Raw genomic sequence first — 19262 nt, forward strand, 5'->3', positions numbered from 1 at the left:
TTGCTGTGAACTAGTGGGCTGGGTTGTTAGATAGGGGGTTATTACAACTGTGATGTGTATATAACCCAGAGCCCACTAATGAACCATTATCGAATTTGTCAATGTGCAAACGGTATCCATGGAGTTTAGGCTTTCCTTGAATAAAGCTTGGAGATTCTGGACCTCTCGAAGTGTCCAGGCTTGTTTCTTGTTCATTCCTTTTCTACATCTTTCTCTATCCTTCTCTATCTTCTTTTATAATTCAGTAATTAGTCTTACAAACAAGAAACACATTACATCTTTGCAAAAGAAATTTGAGAATAACTTCAAGTGGGAACACAAATAGTAAGACACAGAACTTTAGGAAGGGTAATCACAAGAAGATGTTGAGAATCAGATATCAAAGATCAGTTCATTGATCTTCATCAACAAAGCAGGACGGGCTCATATACAAATTTCTAACTATGCCTTTCCTAGATCACAATGGATCAAATTTGAAGGTGGTTAAAAGCATAAATGAGTCACCTTTTTGCACCAAAAATTATAGAGCGAGAAAGGTCAGGCTTGTTCTTTCTCCAAGTCGGCCAGGTCACCGCAACTGCAGCAACAAGAGACCCGCTTCTCTTGGCGTAGATTGTGTGTGTATTTAGTACTGGATGGGAGAAATCCCTTGTACCTTTGCATGAGACCTTATATCACCACAGAAACAAGTCCTATTAGTAGGTGCAATCAACTTTCACAATGAGCAATACCTATCAGTAAATCTAACAAGCCTCTCTAGGGATATTTCCAATTAAATTGGAGATCATTGAAGCCATTTACTGCTCCAAGCCCATTAAACAACCTGTTAGCCAACTCCTGTTGCTGAAGGTTCACGCTATTATCCGAAGGCATCAATGGCAAGCCTACCCTTCCAGTCAAAGTGCCAGAGTTATTCCCCATGGCAACTCTCATTCCAGTAGCAGCGGTAGAGGGACCAACCCCAACAAAGTTCCCAAACCCTTCACCAGGAACACCTGCATTGTTATTGACACCTCCATTCCCCACTAGGGAGTTGGTACTGGCAAGTGAACTGCTAAGCCCAATCACATTGTCCATATAACTCCGCAAGGATCCAGCAGAGGCCATGCTACCCTCTCTGCTATACTGTGACGAATTCATTATTTCTTGTAGGATTTTTTCAACATATCTCTGGGATTCATGGTTGGCCTCCTTTGACTGAGCTGTATGCTGTAGTGCGATTCGTGCTGGTGAATTCACTGATGATGTTAAGGCATTTTGAGAAGTCTGAGGGGGATTGCTGGAGGAGGATGGAGTTGGAGATAAGAAGGGAGAAGAGGGATTGTATTGAGCTGGAGGCGGCGTGGTTGAGGACCCAGCTGATGGAATGCAAACATGGGTCCCAGAATAGGGACTGCTTGGATTGTTCATTTGACTTTCATGCCCAGAGTTCATGGAATTCTCACAGAGAAGTCCAACAACAGTGGTAGCAGTTGTCAATGTGGACGTTGTGGACTGGGAATTGTTTACACTTGCAACACAATTGCTTGCAGAAGGCTGCGTGGAAGTTCCAGGTAATGAATGATCATTTATTAAGTTCTGTCCTGTAATTTGCCGCTTCAACTGCTGCCACTCCCCAGCTGTTTGAGCTGAATTACGAAGCCCAGATAGTGAGCTGATCCCACAAGGGAAGTTCGCTAAACTTTCTGAAGAAGGGAGAGAGTATTAGCTACCGCATGGTAACTTGACAGTATATAATTGGCAATAAGTATCAGGCAATAGTAATGAGTAATTGGCAATAAGTATAACAATAGTAATGTGTATAATTGGCAATAAGTATATAGCAATAGTAATGTAACAAAGGAAAATTGATCGAGGAGAAAAGGAAAACTAAAGAAATTAAGCAGTCAGACAAACAGAAACACCAAATAAATGCCTGCCAAAAAAAAAATATTAACTAGTTCTCTCCCAGCTAACATTGATGTAAGTATGCCTTGAAGTCTGAATTTACACAAAACCTTATATCTTCTTCATCTGTGCTAAACTAAAGATTACTTACCCAAATTTTAGGGCATTGAAAAAACTACAAGCATATTGCATTCACAGGCTAAACTTTTCCGGCAATTGGAAGTAGGAAATAATAAAAGCCAAGGCATTAGACAGAGAATAATGATTTGAAACCTTCGAAAATGAAATCTTCTCTATCATTTAAAATCATATGCTTTACAGAAAGACAATGGGCTTGTTTGGCAATTGAATCGACGGTTCTCCTGCTTCCAACTCACTCTTCTTCCAATTTTCTACCAACACGGCATCCAATGCTACATCTTCCCAATGCCATTCAACACTCAACAGAGAGTAACAATCAATGACAACACAATCAATGACACTGCCTTATTGAGATCCTCCTTTTCAAGCTACACACTTCTTCCCTCTTCCACATTTACTTCTTCCCTCAATTCTTCTTTAACCCCAATTCTTTTTTTTCCCTACTATTACTCTTTTATTCTACACATTACAGACTTCCAAAAACCCAATTGAATCGCAGCTCTGCTAGCTCCCCTTCTTCCCATTTTTTTTCCCCTTCAATGCCTCTTTTATCTTCATATCGACATGAACATAACTCTAATTTCGTAAGATTTACTTCCCTTTATTTCGTAAGATCTACAATTTGTACCCTTTATTTCTCCGAATACATGACAATTGTTTGACATTTTCTCTTCTTCTTTAAATCTACCATTTCTACCCTTTATTTCTCCAAAGACATGACAATTGTTTGACATTCTCTCTTCTTCTACCTTCTAAATTCCATTGCAAACACTACATGCCACATGCAACGAAGACCTTCTGAACTTCTCTCAGTGTCTCTTTGCTATAAAAAAAACGATTGCTCAGCATCTCAGCACCATGGGTAGCAGCATCCACACACTATTGGCTGTCTTGGGTGGTGAGGTTGCCATGGCAAAGGCGGAGACTACAAACAGTGTTGGAAGAGCCTTGCCGAGCCGAGTACTCGATAAGGCACTCGGCTAATGGGCAAGCTCGAGCTCGCACAAGATTTTTACCTCGGCGAGCCGAGCCGAGCACAGGTTTTGATACTCGTCACGAGCTCGAGCTCATGACGAGTTTACGAGCTGAGCTCGCACATGCACTACTACTCGCCCGAGCTCGGCTCGTTTACAGCCCTAGTCTACCTGCAATGATTTGACATCTTTAGGCTAACAAAATATGCCTTCTTAACTCCCTCCCAAGGAATGGTTCTTTCCCAAGACAAGAAACAAATAAAAAGCAATGCCTATGGAAAGCTTATAGGTCAAATAAAAGAAGACTATAAACCAAATGAAGGAAAATTTTTGGTAAAGCTTACCCATGGGTCCCTTGCCTTTCTCTTGGCTATAATCAATCAGATCCTTCATAATATTAACCACCTCTGCTATCTGTAATCCACCCAGGAAACATTCAAAGATAAAATCGTGTAGCGACTCAGTCCAAAATTCATCACAAAAGTCACAGCTCAGTATGATTCATATTATGTATTAAATTTGCAATTCTCATTCTGAGTAGAATGGAATATCTGCGTATTGCTGATGAAAAGAAAAACATTTAATAGCAGTTGAAAAATGATTACAACAATCTGGATAACAAGGCATTCATACAAGGTGTATTGAAACAATGCTGGATAAACAATCTGAATAAAATACAGCAGTTTTCCATGTCAAAGCCAACCATATTTTAGTAATAACCCATGGATATAATGGCCACACAAAATACCCAGTACGGTAGTAACACCCAATTGGAAGACCAAAACGAAACTACTAGATGCAAAAAGCCAAGCCTTATTCAAATTATCAACAATAATTAAATAAAAGTAGTAGAAAGCTGCACCGCATTATACCTGAAGGCATCGAACATATCTCTTTGTATACCCTAAATCATTAACTAAAGGCGCCTCCAAGGTTTTTGCTAATTGACAAGCAGATGCAACAAACCTGGAAAGATTACACATATTGGGTAATAAAAATCAACTGAAGCACACGTGGGGCAAATAGAAATTCCATACAAGTTTATCAGTCATCAAGCAAGTTTAACACAGGTATCAGGGAAGATGGAACATTTTTCTGGAAAAGAAATAAAATTAACTTTATGGTGTTCAAGTTCACCACCACACATTCGTTAGATGCCATTATAGAATATACAGGACATAAAGATAAAGCCAGTTCACATTATTATACCAATTAATGAGTTATTACACAAGCCATAGCAGAACATGTATACCCTCATATAATGCAAACTAGGTTAACAGACTAACTAGAAAGACATTTAATACATCTAGTGCCACTATTTCCTCTTCTTAATCTGCAGAAAGAAAACAACTCTATATGCAATAGGCTACCAAACAAGCAATTTGAATGGAAAAATTTCATACTAAAAAATTCATACAGATTTCTGTTGAAAGCCATCATGTCATATATACTCCTATCCTATTTCTGAAGTCCATCGCACTATTATTTACTACCTACAAATGAGTTAATACATAAACCATAGATTGAAAGACCTATAGTACATCTGCCACTATTTTCTTTTCTTAATCTGCTGGAGCTTGGTGAACTCCGCAAGACCACTGCTGGAGCCTTATGGAATCTTGTTTTTTCTCGGTTTGGTATGTCTTGGGTTATGCCTAGTAGAGTTATCGACTTATTTGCCTGTTGGTGGAAGGCTGGAAAGCCAAGGAGTGTTGCGGTTTGGAAGATAGTGCCCATTTGTATTTTTTGGTGTTTGGAAGGAGAGAAACCTTAGATGTTTCGAAGATATGAAGAATTCCTTGGAGGATATTGTTGCCTCGTTCTTTCGTATGCTGTATCTTTGGACGGTGGTTTTTTTGTCACCCTTGTCGATTAGATTTTCTGATTTTCTTGTTCGTTTTCTCTGCCTTCTTAGGCGTTTCCTTGTGTATACTTCCAGTGTACTTAGGGGCGCCTTACGCTTTCAATAAAACTTTATTTACTTATCAAAAAAAAAAGTTGAACAAATGCTTGGTCTTTGCTTCACTTATGGTTGTAGCAAACCCTTGAATTTTTTTTTTTTTTTAAAAAAAAAAATAAGTAATGTCAAATTTTATTAAAAGTGAGAGGCACCTCCAAGTACAAAGAAAATATACAAAATGAACACCTAGAAAGAGAAAGCAAAAAGGAAGCAAGGACCCACAAAAGCCCCAACAACAACCACAGCACAACCCCCCACCCTCACCCTTGAAACCCAGCATAATTGCAAGACACCCCCAACAACACAACCCAAAACCTCAGAAAACTGACAGAGCCCTCTTCCTTTTGCCACGACTAGAGCCTTCAAAATTAATGGAACATTCCAAGTTTTTAAGTTCCCTTTTGCCTTTTGTGCCATGTTTGGAAGGAGCAGCCGAGACCTCTCGACAATGTTTCTTATCAAGGGCTGTCCTGATTCCCATCACCTCCAAAGAAATTCCCAACATAGGGCCAATCTCCATCGCACGTTGCACAATCTCGGATACCACTTCGTGCTGAACCCCATGCTGATCAAGGACCACCATCGGCTCCAACGATAAAAGGGGAAAGCTAACCGGTGCAGGCCCATCAAACTAAAGCACTCCCGCAGAAGAAGTCAACATCACCTGGATGATCCATCAAGCTGTTGTCAAACTCAATTGCAGCCTCACTGGATCATACCCATTAAACCGAAAGAAGACTTCCTTCACAACTGAGGTAGGATGACACTGGGTATGCGGGTTCAGCCCACCAATGTCAGCTGACAGAATCGCCGGAGACGAACCAGACCCATCGAAACGAGAACACCTTACGACGTGACCTTCGGCAACAAATCAGACAGAAATAGCTCAAAGAGCCTAGCAACAAGTGGCCCACTGATAACCAACACTGCCTCAGCAAACAGGCCAGCATCCATCTTCAAAAGCCTACTGGCCTTGGACTTACGATTGTAGAACTTCAACGGCTTAGTAAAGGACTGGAGAATATCTCGATCTACCGACAATATCGGGGAATCCACAGCACCAAGCGAGCACTACCTCAACGAAGCAGAAAACTGGGCTGCAGTCTTTACAATCAGCCTTGGAGGGAATCACAGGCGTCAACTGGGCACGCCAGAAAAAACCCATCTTCAGATGAGGTCGCTGGTAGCAAAACAACCTCAGGCGAAGCAGTCGGGACCAGAACCACCTTTGGCAAAACAGAAATTGGGTGGAGAGAGCTCGGGGCCCCGCAACCCGCATCCAAACCCGAATAGGCCCCTTTAAAAAATATGGCAGAAATAAATACAGAAAGAGAGCTCAAAAAAGATCTTGTTGGTTTATTTTAATTGGCTCATTCTGTTTTGACAAAAACGCTTCCATATCAGGGAAACCGTAACTCTAGAGGACTCCAGAAGTATTATTGCAGAATAATTAATTCCAAAATGGAAAGGGCTGAACAAGGAAGAAATTTGCACAGAATTTCACTAAGAATGAAATATCCTGGTGAAGGAAAGAATCTAGAAGATTTACAGCTCAAAAAGTCAGTTTTCTCTACAGACCGTCCAGACACCCAGTTGCCAAGGTCCGGACACCCAAGTCAGAAACTCAGTGTTCGATCAGGGTCCGAACGCTACAACAGATGGTGGAGTCAGTAGCTCAAGGTCCGGATTGCCCAACAAACATTGAAGTCAGTAAGTCTCCGTTCGCACAGGGTCTGGACGAAATTGCGATGATTGCGAACGAAGAAAGGATTTTCATGCAATCGTCCGGACGCTAAGGTTATCGGTCCGTATGCACGTCAGATATTTGTTGAAGATTCAAGTGAAGGTCCGGAGCCACAAGCACCGTCCTAAAGCCACCTATGAAAATCCGAGTTTGATTAGAATTAGAATTTCTGAAACCTATTTAAAGGGGTTTTGTGCTTGTAATTTGTAAGAATTCAGTATTGAATTCCAGTGTGATAAGAGAAGGTGTTTAGACAGATATTGTTAGATGTCCTAACTCTCTTAGAATATTTGTGTGATTTGATCAACCATTGAAGTTTAGCTTAAAGAGGAGCTCTAAGGTAAAGGAATCCATTGAAGAACCCTTCAGACAGAAGGTCTGGTTGGGAGGCGTTCATGTATAGATACGTGTTGGAGTTAAAGGTACGACTATTGCATTGGGGTATGTAAGTACGACTGCTTTGTAACTAGCTTTTTTTTTTCTGAATAGTGGACTACCTGGGTTTGGCTGCCCCAGAATGGTTTTTCTCTTTGGTATAAAGAGTTTCCACTTCGTCACCAAAATATATGTATTATTTATATTCTGCATTTAATATTTTGGTATATTGATTGATTACACACACACATAGGAGTCTTAATTTTTCAGATCTCTATATGTAATACACTACCAAATGAGCAATTTTAATGGCAAAATTCCATACCCGAACTCATAGATACATAAAAGTTGTTCTAGAAAGCAAACAAGTCATAGACATTCCTTCTATTTCTCCAAGAAAAGCACCTTGCAGGCTTGGGGCCTTGTATAATCTACATTGGGTTTAAATTATCATAACCACTCTTCAGAGCAAAAATAGATCCCTTGCCTTGCCCCCAATGAGTGATAGAACTAACTTTTTTCTTTTTTCTTTTTTTTATTAAGTAATGCAAATTCATTAAAAGAGCATAGGGCTCAACCCTAATATACAAGAAGTAGAACAAACTAATTGTAGGACAAAGGAACCCAGTATGTGTATTTTAAGTAAAGCCTTACTAGAAATTACTCTAGATGTACAACCTTATGAAGGGAGAAATGATTTGGTTCACATGGACAATGTGAAAACACCATAATTTTACTTTTGATGATCGCAAGACTCCTCGTAGAAAATTTATTTATTTATTTACTTATTTTTTTCAATAAGTGCGAGATTCCTGAAATATAGGATAAGAATTATCACTTACACATCATAACTATATTTCAGGTCACCATATGAAGACCAAACTCATGCCAGATACTACTACTCTGGCTATTCCTCATTATTTAGGCCATTGGCTGGATGCTAGAATGCCAATACAGAAATACTACCATGCAAAGAGAGATAATTAATAGCACTTGGGCTTAAGATCAAGTGATAAGGAGTAAGGAGAGGCTGGATAAGTGATAAGTGGTAAGGCCTTACTTAGGTTAAAATCTTATTAAGCAGAAGTAAAAGAGAAAAAAAATGGAGAAAGAGTGTTGTGATAAATGCACTTGTCAAGTATGAACACAATTTCTTAATACCATACCATAAGGATAACAGGATGGTAACAATTTCAAACAGAAACATCTAATGGCACTATGTATTGAGGGGAATAAAAGTCAATAAATGGCCATTAAAACTGGTCAAAATGCAATGATATTTTAAAATAAGAAGAAATCATACTTGCTCGAACCATATTACATAAAAATATGCAGAATGATGCTAACTCCTACCTATCTACAGCAACACAAGCTCAGCTCATCTACGAGTTAATTACACACTGTTTTTAAGGTTGATCTGCCAACAGTAGATGGATTAACTCCACAAGTTACATATTTTCCTTATAACATAAAGGAAAAAGAAGGGTAGGGTTAAGTTTGGAAAGGGTAAAACTTCATTGACCACCTAGGTATATCCCCGGTCAAAAAAAGGGGGGGGAAGATAAAATTTATAGCCAACTAGAAACGGAAAAAATAAAAACTGGCATTGCAAACCTCCAATAGAGAGAGAAGGATTTCTGAATAGAGAAGTACACTCAAGTACATATAAACGAATTATTTGAAGGAAAACTGAAGTTCCGACAGATAAGGTAGCAATAAAAAAAAGGGGGGGGGGGGGGGGGGGGGGAGCAGAGTAAGGGAGGGAAATAAAAAACTACTATCCTATGCTTTTGGTTGTTATAAAATAACTCATTGGATTTTTAATTTTCCCAAATATTCGGTCAAATCAGTGGGGCCATGCTGGTAAGACTGAATTTAGGTAGCTTCTCCTTCCCTCGAGCCTGGTCCCAGGGCATCACACTTCTAGTAGCAGCAGATTTCGTTCTATATATAGAAGTAATTTTGGGCACATAATAGGTCGTTATTGGTTCACTAATGGCCCACCCCCCGAGGAAAAAAAAAGAGCAAAAAGAAGAAGATACTTAAAAAAGGAAAAATTTACAAAAGACAAAAAGAAGTCCAAAGACGCAATATGGCTGAAGGGCTGAAGGGCTGAAGGAGTGCTTTCCATCCCAAGCAATGCCTGTGGCGCTGTGGCTAGGCCCTCATGGGCTCCCATTTTCATTTGTTTGTAGGCTCTCACCCAGAGAGTTTCCTCAGAAGAGCCACAGATTCTCACAGGCCGGTATCTCTCTCTCAGTAAAAACTAACTGAAACATTTCAAAGATTGAAAAACAAAAAACCAAAATAATCAGAAAATTCCAAAACAACAGTGCGTTGAGATTTTGAACTTTTCAAACTCTCCCTCCTTGAGACTGTAAGATTTTCCTAATTTGATCACCACGGATAAGAGATTTTGAGATTTTAAACTTTTCTAACTCTGCCTCCTTGAGGTCATAGGGTTTTCTCCTAATCTGATCGCCATGGATATGCAATTTCCTTACGCTCCTGTGAATGTCAATAAAGTCTGCATGTTTTGGTTCAGCATATTAAACACCGACAAGATCGCAATTCTCCATTTCTCAATCATTCTTCTATTTCTCATCAAATTTCATCAATCTGTTTGGTTGCAGAGAAATCTAGGGAAACAAAAAAGTAATTTATATCGTCTTCTTTTTTGCAATTTTTTTCCCTTTTCCTCTTCTTTTTCCCTTTTCATTTGTTTGTCTTCGGTTTTCAGAGAAATCATGATAAATGAAAAAGGATTTTTTTTTTTTTTTTTTAGCAGTCCTTTTTTGCTTTGGGGCATGATTGGAATTAAAATATAAAAAAATAAAAAATAATCTGGAAAAAATTTAACATAATAGGAGTGGAAGGCCTTGATTGGCAAGCAGGAGAAACACAAGGAGCTATTTGATAAAATTAAAAACCTATCAAACTATTTGATAACAATCTACAGAACAGGGTAATAGTCCACTATTTTTTTTTTAAAACAATTTCTCAACCTTGGAAAGTAATTCAATTAAATAAAAGTGAATAACTTACATATTACAATTCCTTTGTAAATCTTGTGAAGATGAGCTGGTTGATGCCTTTTGAGCAGATACCTGATATTTTTGCGCAGCTGCTCCAACCTGACTAAGCTGCAAAATTCGTATTATGATCAATTATCTATGCCATGATTAATCATTAAAATCCTTTCCACCACTATACCTGAAGGATAAGTGGAGAAGAATGAAACCAAAACAATGACATTCACTTGCGGTAAATCTCTTTTTTTCTTTTTTCCTTTGGTAAGTATTTACATGAACTAGCATTCTCCTACCTTATCAAAAAAAAAAAAAAAAAAAAAAAAAAAAAAAAAAAAGAAAAAAAGAAGAAGAAGAAGAAGAAGAAGAAGAAGAAGAAAGAAAGAAGGAAAAACTGCAAAAAGGTTGCCGATATGGGGTGATTTTCATCTTTATGAGGAATGAAGCAAAGGCATAATCACTTTTTTAATGCAGCAAAATCAAGTAGGTCTTGAATTCACCTCAAAAACCATAAAGGGAACTCAACGATGGTTTTGGACTAAATGGCATCCCCTATTTCCATAAATTTTTTTTTTGGATCCCCTTCCCATGAACAAGGGGTAGAAGGTGAAGCCATGAGTTCAATTCTATAACGATGTGACTTGAGTTTACCTATCACATACAGAAACAAAAAGTCGAGGGAACTCTATACGTATTTCTTGATTTACGATAAAGGAAATAACAAGATAAGATTTTTTGCCATTCTTTTTGATATAGGAGAGGCTAAGGTAATCAATGCTAATAGAGAGCAAATGTAATGCAATGCAGTGCTAAAACTAGTACGGCCCTCAAAGATAACAATCCTATGCATTGCATAGGATTCCTGATGGATGGGTCGTTAGACATTAAGGTTGATCTCCGTGCAAGAGAAGGTGAGCTTCTCAAGAAATTACAAGGGTTTGTCATCTCTCTATTACTCCTTGTCCCAGCCCCTTCAATCCTTTTAGTCTATCATACTCCCTCAAATTTTAAAATGAACTCATTCCCATCTCCCTCTCTTTCTTTGTTTCCACTATTATCGATGAATAACCAATAATTATATGATGGCTTAACAAAATCAAGTAAACCAATTCAATGAACCTCCATCGAAGGTTGTAGCAAGTTCGTTACTCAAAAGAATAATGGCATTTTGTTATGATATGGTCATCACATGGATAAAGGAGGATATTGTAGGCATAAGTCTTGTAGTGGGTTTGGGTTCTAGTGGTCAAGTGTATGTAATTAGGAGTCTTGCTCTATGTTATCAAGTCATAGGAGAGTTCAGCTCTTAGTAGAAGTATGTTTTCATTTACAAGTTATCTACATTCCTATGTTACTGCTTTTTAGTAGATAAGTAGAGTAGTTTATATTCCTACGTTACTACTTTTTAGTAGATAAGTAGATTAGTTTCAGTCGATGTTTATTCCCACTTGGTTGAGTCTTGATAGGAGTTATTCCAAGCTGTAGATTCAACCCTACAATGGTTATGTTCATTTATTTAAAGAGATTAACTTATGAATAAAAATGTATCAAAAATTAACCCAAACCTTGTGTTTGACAAAGAGTCCTAAGATCCTCTAATTTCTTACTACTAGTTCTTCCAAATTAGCAAAATAGGTAAGAACAAGAAGCAGGATTCTGCTTCTCAATTCTTTTTGAAGGTCGAGCTACTAGATCCATTACACATTTACGTAACACATTTGCATCAGAAAATGAAAGCATTAGATCATTCACCTGGGGTATTATTATCCTTCGAGGGATAAGCTCCTCATGACGCCGTGCACAAAACTCCCAAGAGCAAATCTAACAAAAATGAATAGAAGTTGTACCAGAGAATCCGTAATTTATCTAGAAATTGAAATATCTAATACAAAGGTTATCTAATAAGTCACAACCTTCAGATCTGAAGAGAAGATAAGACGAAGATGACCATCTCGTACAACACGAAGCTGCTCAAAAACACTTTCTTGTATTGCTTTTGCATAGTCAAGGACAATTTGACCAGATGTATTCTCATATTCATGGGGCATATCAACATAAAGAAGCTCTTGTAAAGTACCACTATCATACTTGATTTTGAATAGCCTGGGCAGAACCTCAACAGTTGTTTCTGAAATTTCAATGAAGACAATCTTTGAGAGAATTTTAAAATTGACATAAAAAATCAACTTTGATGAAGAAGTTTAAGAGAGTTCTATTCCACACTTTAAAAAAATATATCCAATCAGTTTGAAAACTTGGAAAAGTTTTGGTTTTTTTTAGCAGACGACAACAAACTTTACTTTTCCTTAAAAAAAAAATTGAAATATTAAAAGATGTACACAAAAATAATATCTTAATTTTCCTGTTCTTCACAAATGATCACCTCAGACGAGCTTATTGGTGACCTCTTTTCAAAATTTACTTCCCTCAGTTGGTACAAGTACACTTTTTTTTTGTCTCTTACCATTAGTTTCTTATTTGAATCATATGCCAATTTTATGCCAGAATGCTCAATCAGCAAACATTATTTGCCACATACTTCTCCAGACTCACCATAACTAGAAGAGTAAAGGTCATCAGAACATGATAAAATATTTAATGTTCACTGAATTTGGTTATGCTTCACTTTTATTATGATACTTTCTTTTAGGAGCTTTAATCATTTCTTGAACTCAGCAAAAGCTCAGTGTCCCAACAGTATCTTTCCTTTTGCCTGAATTCCTAACATTCCTGCATATACCTTTGCCCTTGCTAATTGAAAAACTCAACAAAATCATATTCCCTGATTATTGACTCTTTACACTTAACGTACTTCAAGAACACTTGACGAAGAGATGATTGATCAAAGACATGACCACGGTGACCTTTACTACCTTGACCACAATCCACTGTTGGTTAGTAACTTTAAGTTCTAGCATGACTCCTTAAAAAATGATAGACCACCTTGTCCAACTGTTATTAGTCTTGCAAATTATGGGTTACTTGCTTCCAGTCTGTTTACAAGATGGAGTGTGCCCCTTCTCAATAATGGATGTATCACAAAATTTCAGTTCCTATAAGAGTCTATAACTGTTCACCCTATCCTCCCAAAAAAATTCAGATCAAGATATGGACAATCTCCACCATGATTCGATTGTTGCTTAGTACCTTTAAATTCGTGTGTTATGCCTTAACAGTGCTATGCCAGCTTGGTCATCTGTCATTAGTCTTTCAATTTGTCTGCTCCTTCCATAAGCATGTTTCCAAGATGGAGTGGTGGCTTCTCAATTAGGAAAGCATCACAAAATTTCAGTTCCTATATGTGTGTATAACTGTTCACCTATCCTTCCACAAACATCAATACCATGATATGGGACCGATTGGGCAGAAAACTTTTGTAAATCTTTCTAATACTTGCTGTTTCACCTTTGTTCTTGCATAATCACTCTGAACTTTATATATCATGTACTTGTTTTACAAGAAAATTGCAATACAATTTGCTTTATTATATTATTTGGGTCTAACAAAGCCCAGAAATCTTTTTAATTGGAACTTCAATTATTTCTGTATGAACAATCAAAGGATTCCTTAAACCTCAAGTACCGAAGAAACAGACATTTGTTGAAGTTCCATGCACCTAATTTTAAATGGAATTAGAGCAAACTGTTTCAATTGCCTGCTACTTTGATGATCACAAGGAAATTCCATCATGTACCCTTATTATCTTATCCAATGTTGTTTGACATTCACCATATAATCTTCCTTCGGTCTTTTTTATGCATATTTCTTTCAAATTTGGAACAGGCTATGATGAACCCTTGCCCTCAAAATATGATATTGACTTCCTTGGCTAGTCTGCTACAGTAGAAGGATAGGGATATTTGGACAGTTGGACTAACCATTAGTTCTAATGCGCATGCTAATAGTACCTTCTTTAATGAGTAACTTGATTCTGCCACTAGGAGTCAATAAGGAAAATGGTTTATTAATTATGCCATCAAGAGAAGACACCATCACAGCTCACTAATAAGATTTTCATGAGCAGTCCGCTGTGCTTACTAAGTTAATTTTAACTCATTATTGATGAGTGCAAGTTAACTCTCCGCCACTTACTACCCATCCACCACTCATTAAGTCAATGACATTTCTCAATGGATCACCATTGCTTTAAGACAAGGTGCCCATATACGTGTACCATTCACAACTTCATCTCATTCTCTCGTTAAACATCTTCTTTTGGAAATTTTGCTTACTCAATGCCTTTGTTGTCTGCTCTTAAACATAATGACATATATTAAGATCCTTCTGATGGAGAGGATGGAATGGATGCACTGGTAGCATTTCTTTTAACATTTCTTATGGGAAATTCTTCCTTCTTAAGCATTAAAATACCCACTAAATTTAAAAAATTAAAACTACAAAATAGAACGTACCTTTTAGAATATGAGAAACCTTCTCTTTTCTTTTCTTTTTCTTTTTTTTTTGATAAGGAAGGGAAACTACACTTTGTCCCCGTGAGGTTTGGCCAGTTTTTACGGTCAACTTATAGTTTCAAAATCATGATTTTGCCACCTTGAAGTTTTCTCTGTTAAATTTGTTAGAACATTAATTAAATGATTAAATTTATCATTTCTTATTCGCTAAAGCTTTTGAGATAAATAGTAATTTAACATAGTATCAAAGTAGAGGTTTTGAGTTCGAATTCTAACTCTATATGTCTCATTTCAGTTAAATATTTTACATGTTAAGCCTCACTTGTTAAGATGAGAAATTTGAAACCACACATGAAGATGAGTGTTAAAATATTAATTTTTTATTATCATTTCTTATCAAATTATGTTTTTAGGGTAATTGATGATTTAACACAGTATCAAAGGAAATGTCTTGAGTTCAAATTCAGACTATACAATTTACCTCGCCTTTCAATTAAATATTTTACATATTGAGTCTCACTTGTTGAGCGAGAGTTTGAGCCCACACGTAACGGAAAGTGTTATTAAATTATTAAATTCATCATTTCATATCAGCTTAAGCTTTTAGAATAATTGATGAATAACAAAATACCAAAGAAGAAATCCTGAGCTCGAACCCTGACTCCATAATTTACCCCCTTGTTTCAGTTAAATATTATATGTGTTCAACTCACTTGTTGAAAGGAAGTGTTTGAACCCACACGTGAGGAGAAGTGTTGAATATTAATTAAATGATTAAATTCACTATTTTTCGTCAACTTAATCTTTTAGGATAAGTAGTGATTGCCTCACTTCCCGTCAACGATTCCCATTTCATTCAAAAGTACATTCCATCTAATTCTAACAGTAAAACATAACAAAAGAAATTTCAGAGAGGTAAAGTGACACTTTGATACTGCAAGGTTGAAAAAAGGGGTAATAAAGTATTTCTCTTGAACAATAAAATGCATATCCAACCCATGTCTAAAAGAAATGCAATTAACTCAGTGAATTCCAAGGAGCAGCTTTTTTCAAAAACAAATAAATGGTAACAAAAAATTAATGAAGAAAAGGATAACATACCAAAACCACGAGCAGGCTTGCAATTGCATATTTCACAGAGCCATACATCCAGCAAATTCTGTAATTAAGATTCTAATGTTTTGATATTGATATGAAATAAAAACCATAAATCATATAGAATGAATTGGTAATACTTATTGCCATGATTGTGTCAACCGCATATTAAGGGGAGTAAATCATGAGTAAATAAATTATAGGTAATGTCAAGGTTAACATGAAAGCTGAACCACATTTCAGGACACTGTTACTCAAAAGGTTATCACTACCCCCACCGAGTGACCAATTTCAAGCTCCAATATCATGCATTATTATCATATTTGTTTCTTTGTTTTCTTTTTTTTTCTTAATAAATATGGTTGGTAAATCTGCCCGCAACTATTTTCTTCACATATGGTACTCTCAGCTTGCTCATAGGCAGCCTACCATAACCCTCAAATTATCCATCTCCTACAATTCCTTCTTAAACCACCAATGCATGTGATGCTAAACGAGCACAAGAATCACACATCTTTCACTTGGGAAAGCATGCATCTACCACCCATTCCTGGATAGTAGCCAATAGTCCATTCTACTAGGGTTTGAGACCATTTTTTTTTTTTTTTTCATTCCAACTCCCCTCACCACAGACAATAAGGAAAAGTCTCTCTTTTCCCCATATCAATTGTAAGTCAACTACTCTTTTCCTGGTAACATACCTGAGGGAAAATGCCATTTGTTTGGTGGCTATTTCCATAAGATGAAACACACCACTTCTTCTTGGCATTTGGAGTGAAAAATTCAGCAACAAATTTCCGCCAAAATTCAATATTGTTATCCTGAATTAAGATCCAACATCACAACCAGATCAGTGACAAAAGAAATAAATAAATAAATACAGAAATAAGACAACATTACTTCTGGTCGGTGCTGCTGCTGATACATGTATTGTGTCAAACGGCGAGCACACATTCCTGGTTCATAGACTGGTCTCATGGCAGATCTAATGGGAAAATTCTGCTGTTGAAACTGTTGCTGTAGATGGCACCGTTGCTGAGGAAGAGTCTTGAATAGCTCTTGATGCTCTTGTTGTTGCAGCTGCAGAATTCGCTGCGGCTGCAAAAACTTCATCTTTGCAGTGGCAGCTTGAGAAGACTGCCCGGACATTTGAAGGAAATGCAGCTGTTGCTGCTGCAGAAGCATTGCTTGATCAGAATGTTGATCTTCCAATTTAACAGGTCGTATGCGTCTTCCCATCTGGTTCTGTTGAGGCTCTAGCTTCACTGGACCAAGATTCTGCAGAGACTGCAGCTGTTGCTGAGGGGCAATCTGATCATTCAACATCTGCGGCTCCAACTTGACAGTGTGCGCACCCCCTAAACCACCTTGAATAGACTGGAATTGCTGCTGTTGCTGCAGTTGGCTGTGAGAAACAGATGACTGCAGCATTGACGCCTGGCTATGCTGTAACTTCTGCAACTCCAATCTTTTAACTTGAGATTGCTGTTGTTCTGGCAGCATTGAGTTCCCAGAAGAGGTTGGTAGTTGAGAATTTTGAACTTGATTGGATGAACCAGAATTTGTCATGTTTGGTGGTGCAAATAATGAATGAGGAGTGAAACCACAGTCATTTGCTGCAGTAGAAAGAGGATCAGACCTGGCAGTGTTATCAACACTTCCTTGTTGAAAACCCCCCAAACCAGAGATGCTGGTGTTCAATCCCCCACCGCCAAATGTTTGATTGAGCAGAGATGAAATGTTGGATGTATGTCCAAGAAAATTCAAGTTACACTGTGCACGTGGAGGTCCAAGTGAAGAAAATGCTGCCTGTGGAGGCAACAAACCCCCCTGAGATCCTAAAATGGCAGAGTTCGATCGAAGTACCACAGGTGAAATAGACTGTGCACCACCGATCGGTGTCGGCGATCCAGATGGAATCATCTTGCCAGTAGCAGAACTGTACCTATTCACCAAAATGATCCAATAAAGCGTAAATAACATATCCAAAAAAAAAAAAAAAAAAATCTAATCAAACTTATAGGCCAACATGCATAACTCAAAATTGTGATCAACCTAGAGGGAAATCAACTTCTTTATCAAACCTTAACACCTTACGGTTCTCACTTCAGCAACAGAAGTTTTAAATAAAATAAAGCAAAAAACAAAACAAAACAAAGGTATTCCTTTTAATCATTTGAACCAAGTTGTGGAAGACGATGGACTAAGAAAAGTTACCTTTGGTTATTCAACCCACAGTTTTGCCAAAATAAAAAATCTCTAGCAAAGAATTGAGGCCAAAATCTGATAAGTTCTTCTATATTTAATGAAACAATAAAACTAAGCCTCAAACCTTTCAGCAACACACAAACCAGAGAAAAAAATTAAAAGAAAAAAAAAAAAAAAAAAAAAAAAAAAAAAGTTGATTACCGCGCCATCAAAAGGATTAGTGGGAATCTCAACTAAAATGTTGCAAGTACTACCCGCAAACCAACCCCCCCTCCCAACTCACGTTGGAAAGGTTGCAAATATCAGACTATTTAAAAAAAAAGATTTCAGGATACAAAAAAAAAAATGTACAACCACATCATAGAGCCTAAAAAAAAAAAAAAAAAAGCATATTGAGCCTAATAGAGCTACTTCACTAAGTTCAGGTAATAACCTACTTTTCAATTCTTTTTTTTTAAAAAAAAAAACAAACAAACAAACAAAAACAAAAAACTAACACACCACAAAAATTCAACAAAATTTCTTTCGTTCTCTTTTCTCATTTTCCCGGCAACCAAACAAATAGCAAAACCCAATTACCCAACAACTAAGAACAAGCATAGCATCAACCACAACAAAATTTGTTTAAACCCATAAACAAGCTACATAAGAAAAAATAACACAAACACACACACACATATATATATATACCTATATATCACTGAAATTATACAACTACAGTCCAAACAAAATATCTAATTCAGTTTGAAAAAGAAAAAATCAGAGAGAGAGAGAGAGCTAGACTTACAAGAGTGGCAGTCTCAGTGATTCTGGGGAGATAATTTATGATCCTAAACAACGTTTAAAACAAACCCAAATTGATAAAACACAAACATGACTATAAAATATGATTAAGCGGTATGATTTTCTTGCTTGTCTTTACACGGGTTTCAATGTGAATATTTATTTTGTTCTCTGTTTCTAAACAATACTCTTCCTTGTAGAAGCGTCCGTACGCACTTTTTCAAGCCCTTTCTCTGAGTCTCTCAGGTTTTACACAACAGTCTCCCTCTCTCTCTCTCTCATTGTCTGTTGTTTATTCACTCACTCTCTCTGTACACTGTCTCTATGCACTCCGTGCGTCTCTGTCTATCTGTCTGTCTGTGTGCGCTCGCGGACGTCAAATCTCCTTTAGATTGGATTCAGCATTTTATATTTGTTTAAAGTTCTCTTTTTTATTACAAGTTGAAGTAACTGTTGTACCCTTTCCAAGTGAAAAAAGTCAATGCTATGATCTGCATGCAAATCATATCCATTACTATTATTTTTTCATTATCATGACTTACCACCATTAAAATTTACAGAAAATTATTTGTTTTTCGTACAAATTCCTATGCAAAAAGAAAAACAAATTTAGCCTTCAGTTATGTGAAAAAAAATTAAAATTTTATATTTTTT

The 19262-nt window shown here is 37.1% G+C and overlaps 1 protein-coding gene across 1 annotated transcript; it reads right to left on the reverse strand.

Annotated features, from left to right (window-relative positions):
* Positions 1-279: 279 nt before the first annotated feature.
* Positions 280-18978, reverse strand: LOC133856884 (transcriptional corepressor SEUSS-like). Its single transcript, XM_062291930.1, has 10 exons — positions 18613-18978; positions 16518-17562; positions 16319-16438; positions 15624-15681; positions 12024-12238; positions 11863-11931; positions 10127-10224; positions 3875-3968; positions 3347-3416; positions 280-1685 (listed from the first exon to the last, which is right to left on the reverse strand). The coding sequence occupies exons 2-10, from the start codon at positions 17538-17540 to the stop codon at positions 757-759; spliced, it is 2676 nt and encodes an 891-aa protein (XP_062147914.1). The 5' UTR covers positions 17541-17562; positions 18613-18978; the 3' UTR covers positions 280-756.
* Between the last annotated feature and the right edge of the window lie 284 nt (positions 18979-19262).

The sequence above is a fragment of the Alnus glutinosa genome, chromosome 14 (genome assembly GCF_958979055.1).
Source record: "Alnus glutinosa chromosome 14, dhAlnGlut1.1, whole genome shotgun sequence".
Classification (NCBI taxonomy): Eukaryota; Viridiplantae; Streptophyta; class Magnoliopsida; order Fagales; family Betulaceae; genus Alnus; species Alnus glutinosa.

Excerpts from the sequence above, each read along its gene's own strand:
- LOC133856884 (XM_062291930.1), bottom strand. The coding sequence starts at position 17,540 with ATGATTCCATCTGGATCGCCGACACCGATCGGTGGTGCACAGTCTATT. Across the intron at positions 16,439-16,517 it reads AGCAGCAGCACCGACCAGAA|GATAACAATATTGAATTTTG; the intron begins GTAATGTTGTCT and ends ATCTTAATTCAG. Across the intron at positions 1,686-3,346 it reads GAAAGGCAAGGGACCCATGG|AAAGTTTAGCGAACTTCCCT; the intron begins GTAAGCTTTACC and ends TCCCTTCTTCAG.